At 36.3% G+C, this 18,384-nt stretch overlaps 2 protein-coding genes across 2 annotated transcripts in view; one reads left to right on the forward strand and one right to left on the reverse strand.

The window, feature by feature from the left end:
- Lmpt (four and a half LIM domains protein limpet) overlaps nucleotides 1–18,384 on the reverse strand; it is a 434,583-nt gene that overhangs the window by 320,835 nt on the left and 95,364 nt on the right. The gene's annotated exons all lie outside the window — the stretch shown is intronic.
- LOC141453401 (cuticle protein 7-like) lies at nucleotides 2,203–5,252 on the forward strand. Its single transcript, XM_074126596.1, has 3 exons — nucleotides 2,203–2,335; nucleotides 3,953–4,087; nucleotides 4,734–5,252. The coding sequence occupies exons 1-3, from the start codon at nucleotides 2,327–2,329 to the stop codon at nucleotides 4,974–4,976; spliced, it is 387 nt and encodes a 128-aa protein (XP_073982697.1). The 5' UTR covers nucleotides 2,203–2,326; the 3' UTR covers nucleotides 4,977–5,252.

The raw sequence follows: 18,384 nt of genomic DNA on the forward strand, positions 1-18,384 counted from the left end.
AAATGGTACCAGCAGAAAGACTGAAAACTGAATTTTCAGCTGTAGTTCGTGAAAGATGCTTCAAATGAAAAAGAGTAAAATTGTGTCTGACAAGAAACATGAAAATTACTGGGTACATTATGAAATATGATCATGAAAGTTTCCACTTATATTTGTGAAATTGGAAAATTTTTGTGACCCTTTTTTTTAAAAAAAAAATGAAAGCTTTGCTTTGAAAGAGGAAGAAAACGCTTCAAAAACGATTACGAGAAGAAAGGTGGCCACTTCCGGTTCGCTTATTCAAAATCCTCTCGTGACCTCTAAACTAAATATCGAATTCAAAAATTCTTACCAATTTAAGAACCCACAGGAACAAAAAGGACTTCTAAATGAATGTAGCCGGTGAATATCAGCATGTACACAGGAAATAAAATAAAGATACATCCGCTACAATCCTGTTGAAGTGAAAATTCACATTATGTATAATTTGATTTCATCATTTTATGTATTTTCTATGGTTATTGCCAACTGCTATAATTTAGCATTTTTTTGAATAGGGTTTTAAACGCCCGTATACCGGATCTTGTATAATTAGGGGGTTCAGATGTGCTTAGAGCTCTGCTTAAGCCAATATATCCATTTGTTTGTGGCAAAATGTGTTTTTTTTTTTTTTTTTATATCAGGGTATCAGTAATAGGGTAGAGTGCATGTAGCTTCGTTTGTTATAAAGCAGCGCAAGTTACGATAGTTTGGTCATTTGACCTTTTTGTTTCACCTAAAACATAATTTTCTAATAAGGAAAGCTGGTTTAAAACTTAACAGTTTGCAGTTTCTACATTGTCTCCAGAGGCATGGTACATGGCAGCATCATCGGCCATACTCTAGCGGACGCAATCAGCCATTAGTTGATCAAAATTCTTGATCCCTACCTGAGCTGCCTGCAAGTATTGCTGGATTAGTAGCAGGCGATGGACAGAAAAGTCAGCAATAGGCGTTCAATTGGGCCTTGCATTCGTAGTGATCGTGGTTTATAAACAACCACTCCAATGACAGAGCGTTATGAGTTGACCGGGAGAAGATCCGCTATATAAATTACATCCTGGAGCTAGCACTAATGGGTCTTGCGCATCATATACAGACGGTGGTGGTGACTCTTTCTTGTAAAACCCGGTTCTTGCATTGAAGGTACATCCGAATATAGAGCGAACAAGTGTTGTTCAAGAGCTGAGCTATAAGGCTATAAGGTTCGAGCCTTGAGCGCTCGAGCTCTCAAGGCTCGAGCTGAAGCCTCACAGAGAGCTTGGTGAGCCTCCAAGGCTCGGCTCAAAAGGCTTGTTTTTTATATGAAGCATTTTATTTGTACTATTAAAAAAAAATTCATTTCTTAAAATAAAATGAACTTATAGCAAGCAGCCAATGAATTTTTCAAACATATTTTTGTATAAATGAATACAATAATTTTTAAAACGTTCGTTGTTCATTGATTAACTCGTCATTCCTTAAGAATTTAAAAAGGCTTGCACTTTGTGAGAGCCTTCAACTCCAGGTTTGTGAGCCTCCAAATTGAGCTTCACGGCTCGAGCTCTGAAGGCTCAAGCCGCAAAGGCTCGAGTCGAAGCTCGACTCGGTTGAGCCTTCAGCTCGAACCTCAACTGAACAACACCAGAACGAACTGTGTTCTTAAAATACATCTGAGCAACAGTGCAGATTATATAGCTAAGATAAGGTAGCCACTTCATGGAGGTCTTCTTGGATTTACAGAAATTTGAATGTACTGCAACGACCAAAAAGATTTGGACTGTAGAGGCTTAAGAAATACCAAAAGAAATGTTCTATACATTTCCCTAGACTACGTTCTTGGAAATAAAATTTCTTGCAGCTCATGAAGTACCATCTACCAATCTTTAAATGGAGATAAGGTAATAATTAACTGGAAATCTAGATCTGGATTCACGGGAACCCAATTTTTGAAAACTATTAACCATAGAAAACTTAAAAAAAGACCCCAAAATAAGTTTATGGGATTGAAATAAAAGCAACAAAACCCAAAGAAAAAGAAGCTACTGAAAAACCCTGAAGATCGAAAAAAATCTCCAACTATACAGAGCGTGAACCCCAGAGATCTGCCAAAGAGAGGGGTAATTCGCAAGAAGTGTAAACAATTTCTCCATCATTCCTCCCCCACTCCCACAGGCTAGAAAACTGCCAACTGAATGAAAACGAACAGTCGAGGGAGTTCCCCAGAACTTAGTATAAATATAGTAGCGGCTTGTTAGTTTGGACAATTATAGTTACTATTAACAACTATTAACAACACTGTAGTGTACTGTAATAACTCTACTTAACAATGTACAAGGTAAGTTTGTTAATATCTTGTATGCAACATCTTGCAAATAGTTATTTAGTTCACAAGTGAGTGAATGAAGTGGCTTTTTTTTTATATATTCAAGTTCGTAGTGGACTTAACGTGTAATTGAACAAAGGAGCAACAAATAACTTTGCTCAAAAGTTAAATATTCGATTTTTTTTTCTTTTTAAATAGACCAATTTAATGGGACTTAATTTTACAACTTAAAAATTAAATGTATTGAGTAAATCACTAACATCTTTCTAACACGAACTTAAAGAATTAAATGTAACTTATAAAGACCGAGTACTTTTTTTTCTCATTTCGAATTTAAGGACTTTTGAATAAGAAATTGTTACTGAATAACTTTATGTATTTAAAAAAATGTTTATCCAATTTTCGTAGATGAATATTTACAGGTAACATTTGAGTAAATAATTGCTGAGTAAATAAATAAATAAATTTGTTGATTCTAGAATATTTCGCTCAGGAGCCGCCCCCCCAGAGGGGAGGCGGCCATGTTTTCATCAAAATCGATTAGCGGAAGTATCACTTTGCCGAATTAAAAACTTTTCTTCCGGGGAAATTCAATTAAAAGCATTTTTATCCTGGGGTGCTTGGGTTGGCATCCCTGTAATGAGCTAAAAATTAATAAGGATTTCAAATTTAGGGGGGTAGGGACTTGACTAAGTGAAAGTGACTCGTATTACTAAATGATTTTTTGACTGAGATCAGTTTTAAATAATAAATACTCAAAAAACCAACAAAAAATAAACAAAATCTGGATTTTTCGACCTACTGTAGGATTAGTTCTTATTAAGAAACGCCGAAGACAAGAACTCAATAGACGAATACGGACAACTACGAAGACTGCTAGGGCGGAGATCAGCCATGTGAACGTACAGAACAAACTGACTCTATACAAGACACTACTAAGACACATCTGGACCTACGGAGCTGAGCTGTGTGGCTCTACGAAACCATCCAACATCCAAAGAATCCAAATCCTTTCTAATCCTAAAGTCCATATCGTCAAGATTCCTTATTATGTACCAAAATTTTAGCCCTCCATACAGACCTCAATATTCCCTTTTCTCATTGACCTAATCCATTCTCGGCTTCCTTAATTTCCATAATAGGCCTAACCATACAGCCTAATCCCAACAGTACAAGCCTTATCCACCCGACAACCCATCCCGACAGTCCCCCTCGACGCCTGAAAGTCCCCGCGACCTTTTACCAATTTCCTAAACTTCCAAACAACCTCCAGCGGAGTTCCAGCATTGGCTGGCCTCTCTCAGCAAGCCTCCCCTCGATTGTGGCGCTGGATCCTCCAGGATTCAGCGCCACAATCTGTGCCCAACTCAATTAAGAACACATTTACTTGATTTATATGTATAATATAACAGGTTGTAAATAAATAAATAAATAAAAAATTAAGAAACGTGACTGAAATTTCCTAATTCGAGGGCTGCCATGGTTTTTCATCTCTAGAGATAAAAAGTACAACTTTATTCCACTTCAATTAATTAAATAATTGTCAGATTATTGCACGCTTGCAGAGAGAAAGAAGGAAAAAGAAATATATTTTAAAAAGGATTGATTTTTTTAAAAAAATGTCAACAGGTAGCCGTAATTTTGGGATTAGTATCAGTAGTTGCCAGCCAATATGGAGGACATCATTTTGGAGGCGGTGTTGGAAGTGGACTTGGGGGTGGCCATGGAGGTCATGGAGGAGATGAACATCATGTTGACTATTATGTGAGTGACTAAAACGTTAGAAATATTTAATGTAAAAACCTTAAAATTTCTTTTAAAAAAAATTAAGTTAGACATCTTTGATCTAGAATTTAACATTACCATATGACTTAAGTTAGGTAAAACTTGTCTCTGGATACTTTAAAACCATTAAAAAATGAACAAACATTTATTTAAGGGGACTAATCTATGAAAATGGAAAATTAGAAGTCAAAGTTATTGATAATTTGATAAATTAAGTCTGAGGCATCTACGTATTGTTTTCCACGTTAAGTGATCTCTGCTAAACAATATGGTACTTCTTTAAAGAAGTTTACAGCTTCTTTTCCTGCATTAGTGATTTGGGATCTTTTAGGTTCAGTGATCGGAAAAGAAGAGTTTAAAGGGGACGAGTTTTTGGCTGTTTCCATCCCTGGAACTGAATTTTTTGTCACACGTTCGGCTTGGCTCGGTTTTTCTTGGAGATAGGAGCAGTTTTTCGATAATTCAGAGCTTGTGCCACTGGTGGGCAAAGGCAAGACGCGGATTTCTCGGGTATAAGTTAGACTGGGATACTCGCAGGGAACGCCAAGCTCCTTGAAGAAGTGGCCAAGTCAATTTCCTCCCTATACACTTCATTAAGAAACTACTACTCGTAATTCTGTTCCAGTCACCACCACATTACAGTTACGAATATCAAGTCCATGATCCACACACCGGCGATGTCAAAAGTCAACATGAGACCAGAGAAGGTGATGTAGTCAAGGGATTCTACACTTTGAAGGAAGCCGACGGAACACTCAGAGAAGTACATTATACTTCTGATAAACATAATGGATTCAACGCTGAAGTCAAGAGAACCGGTCATGCTGTACATGCTCCCGTCTATGGCGGCCATCATCAGCATCATTAAAAGATATTCTTGATGAATTTGGGAAGAAAAAAAAAAAAAAAAGATTAAATAACGGAAGGTATTTTTGTAACACATATGTGATATACTCGTATATATTTGGTACACATCTCATTTTCATAAATCATATCACGTCATTAGAAAGTCACCAAAAGATAAACGTCATCATTTTCTGTCGTATTTACGCATACATTATAAATTTAATTACATTATATTTGCGTCCACTTATGTTCCTATGTATTTTTATATTTTGTAAATAAAATGTGATTTGCATTACAATCGATTAATCATTTACAAGATCAAATATAACCTAGCCCTGCCTCCTACGTGAGACTGACGAGGACAGAGTAATGTTTCATCAGGGTTTAATCTCTTGAAATCACGGGACGCTACTTTCGTGCTTTAGAGCTGGGATCTACTGAAAAATCCCTAAAGGAATCCGTAAAGGTAACAAAATACAAAAACCGGAAACGACAAAACAAGACATGCACAGACTTCAACACATTAAAAGAGACGTTTCATCCAGTTATGGGAGTACTTCTTCAATCATACAAAAATATTAAAAGAGACGTTTCATTCAGTTATGGGAGTACTTCTTCAATCATACAAAAATATCTCCGGGGAAAAATAACCACTTCGAAAATTAAATCATAAGAATCTACAAATCTTATTACTATTTTCAAGATTAGAACTCACAAATTTTCATTTATTTGTGAGTCCAAATATTTAATTATTAAAACATTTAACATTTATATCCTGAAAAAGGTAATTCTGCTAACATAAAAACGGACAGTCAAAACAATCGTATCAAAGCAATCAAGAAAAAGATACATCTACTACAGTTTTTGACAGTACACCTAAATGAAATCGATGCGTAAATATTTTATAAATATTTTTTGAAGTAAAGAATATGGTAAAAAAAAACAGTACGAAAACGAGGGAGGGGATTAGCTATGAGGTTAGCATACTGGACTCCCACGCGGAGGTCCCGGGTTCGAATCCAGCAGCTGACCCTTAGATTTTCTCTTCCTAGGAGCTTCTTACAGCTCACTGTCCGGTGATGGACAGTGTTGTCTGTAACGAGAGAACACTGTCCGGAGGCCGGCAGTGCACTGGAAAAAGCTCCGGGCGCTAATGACCTCAGCTGTTGATGCGCCAAAAAAAAAAAAAAAAAAAAAAAAAAAAAAAAAAAAAAAAAAAAAAAAAAAGTACGAAAACGTAACAAAACCAAATCATGCAGGATGAGTTTTTACGATGACGTCACACATATAAACAGACTGACTGATTCACTCAGAATAAAATTGGAAAAATCCCTCTTTTATGGACTCAGGAGTTAGTAATACAAACAGTTTCGCGGAATACGCAATTTTAAACAAATGGAATACTTTCCTAAAATAAGTTATAAAATCACTTTATTTAATCATAATTTTTTTTTTTTTTTTTCACTTTATTATTATATTTACAACTGCAACAATTGTTGCACCAAGTAAATCTGATCTTATTGGTTCAGTTCTCTTGAAAAGTCATGGTTGGAGCAATCACCCACTGGCGAAACTCCTTCACAATGATTTAATCACAACAGATCTCTAGGCCATTTTCGCTTCAGTCGACGAGGAGGATTGTCTGGAAGGTTTAGAGAGGAGAGTTGTTGGACAAGAGGATTAGGATGGAGAGCTAGGAGGCTGTGAAATTTACGGTAGCGAGACCTTTATTAGGTCAGTGACGAAAGGGATGTGAAGGTCGGTGTGTATTGTAAGGTTAGAAATGTAGTAAGGAGCATTCAGGATTTTCCGTAGGATTTTAGACTGTGTAGTGTCTGCAGGCGTTTGGAGTTAGAAGGTTTGGTTGAGCCCCACACTTCAGCTCCGTATGTCCATATGGGTCTTAACAGTGTTTTGGTAAATTGTCAGTTTGTGATTCAAATCGAGTTTGGATCTGCGGTCAAGTAGTCTAGTAAGTAGCTTGTAGCGTCTGTTCACGTCTTGTCGTTTCAGTCGAGTATGTGGGTTCCAGGTGAGTCTCTTGTCAATGTACAGTCCTAAGTATCGTACTACGTCAGCTGGAGGAATCGTTACACCGTTCAGTAGAACTGGTGGACTTGCAGATTTTCATAATGTAAAAGTAATGTGCACTGATTTTTGTTCATTAATTTTTATTTTCCATTTTCGGAACCAGGTTTCAAGAAGATTATGGATTTGACTGTTCTGACTGGCTTGTATCGGATCGGAGTGGGAAGAAAGTATGGCAGTATCGTCAGCGAATGTTGAAACTATTGTATTTTGAGATAGAGGTAAGTCAGCAGTGTATATTAGAAAAAGAAAAGGGCCTAGAACGCTTCCTTGAGGGACTCCAGCTTTTATGGGTATAAAGGATGTGAGGGCCTGCCCTTGACGTAATCATAAATAAAAGCAAAAATTGGATTAGATTAGCGGTCCAGCAGCTGGATTCGAACCCCGGATTTCTCCGTGCTGGCCCTTATATTTTCTCTTACTAGTGAGCTTCTTACAGCTCATGAATCTAAGGGCGCCAATGAGCTTCATATATCGTCACGTCTTAAGTAAATCAATCAATCAAAAAATGCACAGTTTAACCTGAACAACTTCAGGTGTATCGCGTGTCAAAACAAAAAACACCACAGCCTTCTTGACATTCTGGACCGCCTTTCACGTCACCACCAACGCCAATTAGTCTTGAAACATATGACTGCACACTAAGTATATAGTGCACCATTATAATAAACATAGTTGCGTGTTTAAAAAAACTATAAAACTATGTAACACAAATAGTTGGGATAATTGTTTACAATTTCCTCATTGCAGGATATGTGTATGATTTCTACCAAAACTAAGGATGTCAACTGAAATATATAACATAAATCCTAAGTGTGTATTTTTTTGGGGATATTTCCTATTGGATAAACAAGAAGAATTATCCAACCTTAAAACTTCCGTTCTAAGAAATTAGTGTTTTTGAATCATACACAATTACAAGCTGCTGGAATTTAGGCGTCTGCCATTACGTGATATACCGGAAGTCAATTCACAGCTTTTGGTCAACCAAGTAGATCCTCCCAGGAAGTAGTCTATAAAAAGGAAACTAGAATAAATCGTACAATAGTATGATTTCAACAGGCATTTCTCTTTGTGATTTGATAGATACGAGGGTCGTTTGAAAAGTCCGTGCAAAGTCAGAGAGATAGCACTACTGGCGCGTATCGAGGTTATGTTTAGTTAGTAGCATCTCTTGGAAGAACACACACCAAGTTTCAGCCAGATCGGTCTATTTCTTTGTGTTTGGCATTCGTTTGAATCGAGGAAGTCGAGTGATTTTCAAATCGCGTGAAGTGTTGCAAGGACGGTTAAGCAGCTGTTCCAGAAGAATCCGCAGGACTTTAATCGTCGTTTCGTCACTGTGGATGAAACATGGATACATCACTACACTCCTGAGACCAAAGGACAATCTAAACAATGGGTTACCAAGGGGGGAATCTGCGCCAAAAAAAAGGCGAAGACCGTTCCTTCGGCCGGAAAGATTATGGCGACTGTCTTTTGGGATTCGCAAGGAATAATCCTCATCGACTATCTGGAAAAGGGTAAAACTATTACAGGTGCATATTATTCATCGTTATTGGATCGTTTGAAAACCGAGCTGCAAGAAAAACGCCCACGATTGGCCCACAAAAAAGTCCTTTTCCATCACGACAACGCACCAGCTCACACCTCAGCAGTTGTGGTCGCAAAATTATTGGAAATAGGGTTCCAACTCGTTTCACATCCCCCCCTATTCTCCAGACTTGGCTCCCTTGGACTACTATTTGTTCCCCAATATGAAGAAATGGCTGGCGGGAAAAAGATTTTATTCAAACGAGGAGGTGATTGCAGAAACGAATGGCTATTTTTCAGACTTGGACAAATCCTATTATTCGGAAGGGATCAACAAACTAGAGCAGCGTTGGACGAAGTGTATAAGCCTAAAAGGAGACTATGTTGAAAAATGAAAAAGGTTTACCCCAAAAAATTAAGTAGTTTTTATTTTTGCACGGACTTTTCAAACGACCCTCGTATATAACTTATACGTGTAAATTGAAACTTCCTAATTTCCCATAAGTGCTCTTTTTTCCACTTCCCGGAAAATTGTTTATGAAAACTAAAAAAAAACCTTCATTGCCCCGACTAAGATCCTTAAGGAACTACCAATCTCTATCCAAATTACCAGATCCTTTAAATAAAACGTAAAACTTAAATTTTTATTGCAATTTTCCAATTCCGAGTCAACCAGAAGAACTCAATTTTTCTAATTAGTTCGTGAAAATGTGAATTCAAAGAAGAAAATGTGATAAATTGCAATATTTCTCCTTCCGTAAATAAATTAATTGAAAGACTAGTTAAATTATTTAATGAGTTTTATTATTTTTTTTAATTTAAAATTTCAAATTATTAACTTCCGTTTTATCACAATTTTTCGTGACTGAGCCTCACTCTTCACAAAGACCTCAACATCCCATTCGTACCAACAACTCGCCAAGACGAAATATCAAAAGTTCCATTTTGCTCTCTCGACTAGCTGTAATCCTCTTGTACAGAGTCACTCGCCTCCTCTGACATCCCTAACAATTCTCCTCGCCGACTGAATCGCCGCCAATGGTTCCGCGACTTCATTTGCAGTCTGAAGACCATAACCATCATCAATATCCTGTAGAGAGTGCTACCGCTGGGTAGTTTCTCTCCTCCTGCCTGTCACGTATTCATTTATCCTATATATTCCTATTTACTTATTGTATATAAACAGATTTTTAAATAACCAAATAATCAATTACAAAAGCTGTAATCCAGGGTTACTAAATATTGTTATTATTGCACCAGAAGTTAGCCCGTATGTTTTTGTCTACGTGTGGCTATGTTGAAGCTGCAGTCCAAGAATGTAATGTGCATTACAAAATATCTCTTCTCACCCACAACCACAACTAGCACGCATACACCGGCTTTAATACATTATAATGTATTTGAATACAAGGGTATTTTTTTAGTGTGTATCTTTATCGACAAAAAAATTAGATCATTCTATGTTACGTAATAAACTAATTATCGTTTCCGCTTGAATAACTTACATATTAGGTGTAGTCTAATTTATTTAAACGCTTTCAATTAAAATGCTTATATTATTTTGGCTATCGGCCAATGTATTAGGCAAGAGGAAGTACTGTAATCGTGCCAAATTTTTTAAATTGATTTTTAACTCCGGAAATGACCGTTTTGTGAATCTTTGAGACTGAATAAATGGGTTTCCGAAAATGATCTGAATGGGGAGGAGGCCAAATCTTATTTCTACCTCCTCGCGATGGTCCCCGGACGACTGTCTCTGGGTACAGATCAATAGAAACGGTGTGAGGACTTCTGGCGTAGTCGTAACTGAGGTAACACATCAAACATATCTCTCTCTCTCTATGCAGCTGAATGGGGTGCAAAGAGGATGTTTGGAGAAAGGGAAAGTAAAAGAAATACGGCACTAGGGAGCCAGAACACCCTGATAATATCTGTCGCTGGCACAACCTAGCCAAATTCAAAGTGACATGAACTCCTGTCGAACAACAGAGATTACTCTTTTGAATACAGGGCCTACGAAATCTGAGCGCCCACTTCGGAAATAAGCAGCCTGTTAGAACTGGATACACTCTCAGGCGGAAGACAGATGTAAAAGCTTTAGAGAGATTCTGTCCCTATAAGAAAAAATGAATTCCAATAAACTGACTGCAAGACCACTCATCCGATCTAATCTCACGAGATTCGATATGGATTGTATAGAACAAACTCCTCCTCTACAAAATGGTCATCAGACCGAGATCCAAAAACGCAGCCTGATCTACATGGAATTGGACTTACAGTAAAAGATACTCCATACAACACACAGAAAATAAATCCAAACTCAGAACAAAGGACGGAAGTCAAATTCTCTACATTAAACTAATGAATCTACCTCTGCTAATGAATTAAAATCCTAAACCGGAAAGGAATTCAATAGAAATGCAAGGAGCTAAGACGGATAAACTCCGAGATAATAAAGGTTAGATTAACATAAGTTCATATGGTGTTTGGGCTCTTTATTTTTGAGTGGTTTTTTTAAAGCTTTTGTGCTAAACAGCTTTTTAAGCCCACAAAGCTCTTTATTATAAGTGAATTTGGTATTTAAATTCTTAAAGACCTCAAAAAGAAAAAACACTACTCAATTCTATTCAATATGCCACGTTAATTATTGTATTATATCCTGATATAAGGATATTAGTTACCCCTTTCTTTACACGACGTAAGCAAACTATCATAACTTTTATGCGCGGCTGGTTTAGTATAAAACACACTACTGCAGGCACATTACTCCTGATACAAAAATTAGTATAAATAAAATCTATGATTTATCTTCTCGAGACTTTACCAATATTCTTTTTTTCTTTATAAGAAACTTTAGTAAAATATTATTGTACATGTTGGGTTGATCTAATTTGAAAAACTAGAAGTAAAAACCATCGGAAAAAGGGCGAATGTCTTCTAATTTCGCTACAATGCTGTTGTTTCTGTATTTGTTAGTTAATATTAAGGCCATTACTATATTGTACATGTTGGGTTGATCTGTTTTGAAAAACTAGAAGTAAAAACCATCGGAAAAAGGGCGAATGTCTTCTAATTTCACTACAATGCTGTTGTTTCTGTATTTGTTAGTTAATATTAAGGCCATTACTATATTGTACATGTTGGGTTGATCTGTTTTGAAAAACTAGAAGTAAAAAACATTGGAAAAAGGGCGAATTGTCTTCTAATTTCGCTACAATGTTGTTGTTTCTGTATTTGTTAGTTAATATTAAGGCCAATACTGTATTGTACATGTAGGGTTGATCTGTTTTGAAAAAAGAGAAGTAAAAACCATCTGAAAAAGAGCGAATTGTCTTCTAATTTTGCTACAATGCTATTGTTTCTGTATTTGATAGTTAATATTAAGGCCATTACTATATTGTACATGTTGGGTTGATCTGTTTTGAAAAAAGAGAAGTAAAAACCATCGGAAAAAGGGCGAATGTCTTCTAATATCGCTACAATGCTGTTGTTTCTGAATTCGTTAGTTAATATTAAGGCCAATACTGTATTGTACATGTAGGGTTGATCTGTTTTGAAAAAAGAGAAGTAAAAACCATCTGAAAAAGAGCGAATTGTCTTCTAATTTTGCTACAATGCTGTTGTTTCTGTATTTGATAGTTAATATTAAGGCCATTACTATATTGTACATGTTGGGTTGATCTGTTTTGAAAAAAGAGAAGTAAAAACCATCGGAAAAAGGGCGAATGTCTTCTAATTTCGCTAGAATGCTGTTGTTTCTGTATTTGTTAGTTAATATTAAGGCCAATACTGTATTGTACATGTTGGGTTGATCTGTTTTGAAAAACTAGAAGAAAAAAACATTGGAAAAAGGGCGAATAGTCTTCTAATTTCGCTACAATGCTGTTGTTTCTGTATTTGTTAGTTAATATTAAGGCCAATACTGTATTGTACATGTAGGGTTGATCTGTTTTGAAAAAAGAGAAGTAAAAACCATCTGAAAAAGAGCGAATTGTCTTCTAATTTTGCTACAATGCTGTTGTTTCTGTATTTGATAGTTAATATTAAGGCCATTACTATATTGTACATGTTGGGTTGATCTGTTTTGAAAAAAGAGAAGTAAAAACCATCGGAAAAAGGGCGAATGTCTTCTAATTTCGCTACAATGCTGTTGTTTCTGTATTTGTTAGTTAATATTAAGGCCAATACTGTATTGTACATGTTGGGTTGATCTGTTTTGAAAAACTAGAAGTAAAAACCATCGGAAAAAGGGCGAATGTCTTCTAATTTCACTACAATGCTGTTGTTTCTGTATTTGATAGTTAATATTAAGGCCAATGCTATATTGTACATGTAGGGTTGATCTGTTTTGAAAAAAGAGAAGTAAAAACCATCGGAAAAAGGGCGAATTGTCTTCTAATTTCGCTACAATGCTGTTGTTTCTGAATTCGTTAGTTAATATTAAGGCCAATACTGTATTGTACATGTAGGGTTGATCTGTTTTGAAAAAAGAGAAGTAAAAACCATCGGAAAATGAGCGAATTGTCTTCTAATTTCGCTACAATGCTGTTGTTTCTGTATTTGATAGTTAATATTAAGGCCAATGCTATATTGTACATGTAGGGTTGATCTGTTTTGAAAAAAGAGAAGTAAAAACCATCGGAAAAAGGGCGAATTGTCTTCTAATTTCGCTACAATGCTGTTGTTTCTGTATTTGTTAGTTAATATTAAGGCCATTACTATATTGTACATGTTGGGTTGATCTGTTTTGAAAAACTAGAAGTAAAAACCATCGGAAAAAGGGCGAATGTCTTCTAATTTCGCTACAATGCTGTTGTTTCTGTATTTGTTAGTTAATATTAAAAACAAGTAGTAACTGCAAGTAGTTAGCTGAATGGCATGGTGTTTATTGATGAAGTTCAAAATATAAACATAAACATAGTCGACCAATTAGTGGTCAAACAAAACATCAAACAAAATTCATGTTTGTAAACATTGCGACCAAACATAAAAATGTTGTAAAAAGGCTTCAGTCAATTTATTAATAGAAATGAAACTTTGTTTGTAAACATTTATTTTTATTTAATTATCTTTTATTTGTTCAATTATACTTTATACATATAATAGTTTTGTAGACTATTAGATTATCACAACTTTCAGTCGAAGAATTTGAAGTCGAACAATTGGATAATTCTAAATTCTAATTTGTTTTTTAAAAATTCCATTCCCTTATTTCCCCAATATCCTTTTTTATTCCATATATGTACATATGAAGAAAGCTATTTAATATAGATTGGTTAACCAATAAGGAGGGAACCACAAAAGCAACGCAGCCACGTAATTTTTTGTATTCTTAAATCTGCACGATAGCTGTTCAGAATAGTACAACTCTATCTACCAATTGTTCGACAATAAAATGGATGAAGTATTCACCAATCAATACTATTCACATTGTTTTCGTCACAATATTTGCTTAAACCCGGTTACAAGGAAAGTTTCATCTTAACCTATGTTATGAGTCTACAAAGACTCATCACAATCTACTGATTCAAAAACACCAATCTTCCATTTCCAGGCAACACTTCTATACGTCTTTAAAATACAATAACCACGCGATCTTCTCTCTGTTGACGAGAGACAATAGATATCGATGTGGGCATTGTATCGATGCTTATAACACTATAATTGTAAATAAATAAACGATGTTTTTTGTTTTATATATAAACAACAGTCAAAAATACTTCAGAAAACTTCTTAACGCTCCGTTCTTCGAGGGTCGTTTGAAAAGTCCGTGCAAAGTCAGAGAGATAGCACCACCGGCGCGTATCGAGGTTATGTTTAGTTAGTAGCACCTCTTGGAAGAACACACACCAAGTTTCAGCCAGATCGGTCTATTTCTTTGTGTTTGCCATTCGTTTGAATCGAGGAAGCCGAGTGATTTTCAAAAAAATGGACGAAAAAGAATTTCGTGTGTTGATTAAACACTACTTTATGAAAGGCAAAACGCCTCAGGAGACTAAAGAGCAGCTTGATAAACATTATGGTGACTCTGCACCTTCGATTAGAACAGTTTATAAGTGGTTTCAAAATTTTCGGAGTGGCCATATGGGCACAAGTGACGCTGAATGTTCTGGACGCCCTGTTGAGGTTACTACTCCAGAAATCATTGATAAAATCCATGATATAGTGATGGATGACAGAAGAGTGAAGGTGCGTGAGATTGCTAGTGCTGTGGGCATCTCGAATGAACGGGTACATAATATTTTGCATCAACATTTGGACATGACAAAGCTATCCGCAAGATGGGTGCCGCGATTGCTCACGCTTGACCAAAAACGAAATCGTGTGAAGTGTTGCAAGGGCGGTTTGCAGCTGTTCCAGAAGAATCCGCAGGACTTTAAGCGTCGTTTCGTCACTGTGGATGAAACATGGATACATCACTACACTCCTGAGACCAAAGAACAATCTAAACAATGGGTTACCAAGGGGGAATCTGCGCCAAAAAAGGCGAAGACCGTTCCTTCGGCCGGAAAGATTATGGCGACTGTCATTTGGGATTCACAAGGAATAATCCTCATCGACTATCTGGAAAAGGGTAAAACTATTACAGGTGCATATTATTCATCGTTATTGGACCGTTTGAAAACCGAGCTGCAAGAAAAACGCCCACGATTGGCCCACAAAAAAAGTCCTTTTCCATCACGACAACGCACCAGCTCACACCTCAGCAGTTGTGGTCGCAACATTAATGGAAATAGGGTTCCAACTCGTTTCACATCCCCCCCCTATTCTCCAGACTTGGCTCCCTCGGACTACTATTTGTTCCCCAATATGAAGAAATGGCTGGCGGGAAAAAGATTTTATTCAAACGAGGAGGTGATTGCAGAATCGAATGGCTATTTTTCAGCCTTGGACAAATCCTATAATTCGGAAGGGATCAACAAACTAGAGCAGCGTTGGACGAAAAGTGTATAAGCCTAAAAGGAGACTATGTTGAAAAATAAAAAAGGTTTACCCCACAAAATTAAGTAGTTTTTATTTTTGCACGGACTTTTCAAACGACCCTCGTATGTATCTAACCTCACTATCCATAATGACCTCAAAATCCCTTTTATTACAGATCTTGCTAACACTCGTTTCTTCAAATTTCATTCCTCTCCAGCAGCTCATCCTAACCCTCTCATAGAACACCTATCTTTCTCCACATTACACCAGGTAATCCTCTAAGGAGATTGAAGAGAAGATGGTCTCGCGATCTACTGTCATACATAACAGCATACATACATATGTCCAAGACAATGGAGTGACATTGCTAGGTGTCTTCTCCACTCGTATTTTTTCACGTGTTATTTTTTAATCATGTACCCTCATTTGCTTGTTGCAACAATCGTTGCACTTGTAAATTTCAATAAAAGATTTTTAAAAAATATATAATAAACAAATTATCATTGATATATTTCATTTCTTTTAGCCATAGATCAATTTTAAGATTCCATCGATTCTATCGCTTCGTATGTCGCAATAATTATTTCTGTGACATGATGTCTTATCTTAAACATTTCCGTTTTTAAGAAATAAGTATTAAAAAATAAAATACATATCTATTTGGAACGATTTCTCTAATCTATTAATAAAATATCGTATTAGGATGGTTACTACTTACATAATCTAAGGTTTTAGATCAAAGTATACTTTATTTTAGAACTAATTTCTTTGCCAAATCTTTAACACCCACTGTCTGACACGGGCAACGTGTAACATTGGCAGACCTTGAACCTCCACTAGAACTTATTAAAAGAATTTCGTAAAACAAGTAGAAGATGTTGTTTTTTGCTGGGAGTTTTTTGTTTTATTTTTATCTTCCCTTTTTTTTTTTTTTTTGCAGGCATTTACAGGAATGGAAAAGAGTCTGAAGAATGAAAGGGAGAGGAACGCAAGAACGATGGTAATTACCAAAAGAGACGGAGCGATTACACTTCTACGAACCAAAGAAAACTGCTAATAACATATTTTCCAGTAACTTTACCAAGTTAACTAATAGCTATTCAATTAATTTTTATTGAATCCTTGAACACGGTTCAAGATTGAACTTTATATTGATAACCCCTTGATCATGAAACTTGTGCTGATCATTTCACCATTCAGCAGCCCCTCTCGTTCAGATGCTGTCATCTCTAACCCTACAAGAACCAATCCTCACCTACTTAGAGAAATAGGTCCGACGACAATTCCCCAAGAGCCCGCCTCAAGGAGCAATAAACCCTATACCAGTGATGGCGAACCTATGACCTAGCGGGTCAGACACTGACCCGCGAAAGCTTTTTCACTGACCCACAATTGCTAGGCCACCATTTGTTTGTTTACGCGGGTTGATTTAGATTTTCTAGTTGTTGTGGATAATTTATATTCTATCTGTATTTTTTTAAATCATGCATTGACACAAAAGCAATTTAAATGCTACCTTATAACCTTTAATTTGATCATTACAGTAAAATGACGACAAATGCTTTTGTAGTATTTGAAATAAAGCAAAATTGTTTACAAAATATCAAATAAAATGTATAATTTTACTCATATTTTGTTTGTTAAAAAAAAATCGACAACCCAAAGCAAATAACCATATTTAGATATTTCTTCAGATAAAACACACTTTTGTTCAGGTTTTGTTCAGGTTATGTTTGTAAAAAGAGACTTCCATAGCCACTTGTTTCGTCCCGTTTTACCCCGTTAAGCCAACTGAATTTTAAAGATGTTTTGTTTTGAAAATATTCAGTTTAAAATTTTTTAAACTTAACTCTTGTGCAAAATGGGCATTAGTGACCCAAGAGCTAGTACTAAAAAAAAAAAAAGAATGAACATAATTTGACCCACGTCTCAAAAAAGGTTCGCCATCCCTGCCCTATACCTTGCAATTTCAACTCTACAGACATCGACTAATCTTATAACAAACTGGTTGAAAAGTTATTATACACAATTAGGTTGGCTATAAACAGTCTCTGATTGGGTAGAAGTGTAAAGGTTTGTAATTTCAAGGATTATGATTTGTTTAGTGAACCTTTTGGCGTTTAATCAATCTTTATACTTAACTTTTTCAACTGTTAAAGCTTTCATTAATGGGATATTTCTGTATTCTAAATATTTAATAATGAATCTCTAGATTTATATATGTATATAAATAAAAAAACTGCCTGTGTGGGAGTTTTATGACCACTAGATTGTAGATTGTATTAGAAGGGCGGTTCTACCAAAAAGGGGGAAGGAACGCAGGCAATCCAAAATGCCCATTGTTCTCCGCCAAACCTCTCATCACATGAGTGACACTGGGGTTTAAAAACAACAAATCCGGCTAAAGTTTGCCAGTTGCCAATACAATAAACTAATAAAGTAGCTACAGGACACTAGGGAACATGGCGACTCAATCGCCCAGTGCACTGAATTAACCTAGAGTTCATTAAGGTGCCACAATCTCCGGTAGGGAGACATTTAACCTCCCGAAGACGAGGAATCTAGTTTTAGAATAAACGGGACACACTTCTACAAAGTGCCGCACAGTCTCATTGGACTCACCACAGCCAGCGCAAATTGGCGAGACTGGGTAAGGCCGCATTTGAAAAGATGGCACGCTAAATTCGCATGTCCACTCAACCAAACTGAAAACCAACTGGCGGATCCGGGACCTGCTAAAACCAACTATAGCCGTTTTTGACAGGCCAAGAATTTTTTTAACCTGACAGCAGTCAGCTCGGGATCTCCACCGTTTCCGATGTTCCTTCCAAAATCCACTGCTCCACCTCTGTTCTACAGGATACAGGGATAATGGGCTGAGGAGT

Source organism: Rhodnius prolixus, unplaced genomic scaffold (assembly GCF_049639745.1).
Source record: "Rhodnius prolixus isolate KJV_2025 unplaced genomic scaffold, Rpr scaffold_3, whole genome shotgun sequence".
Taxonomy (NCBI): Eukaryota; Metazoa; Arthropoda; class Insecta; order Hemiptera; family Reduviidae; genus Rhodnius; species Rhodnius prolixus.

Bases quoted from the DNA above. Each gene is read 5' to 3' on its own strand.
- LOC141453401 (XM_074126596.1), top strand. The intron at 4,088-4,733 runs GTGAGTGACTAA...ATTCTGTTCCAG, and splicing joins AACATCATGTTGACTATTAT to TCACCACCACATTACAGTTA.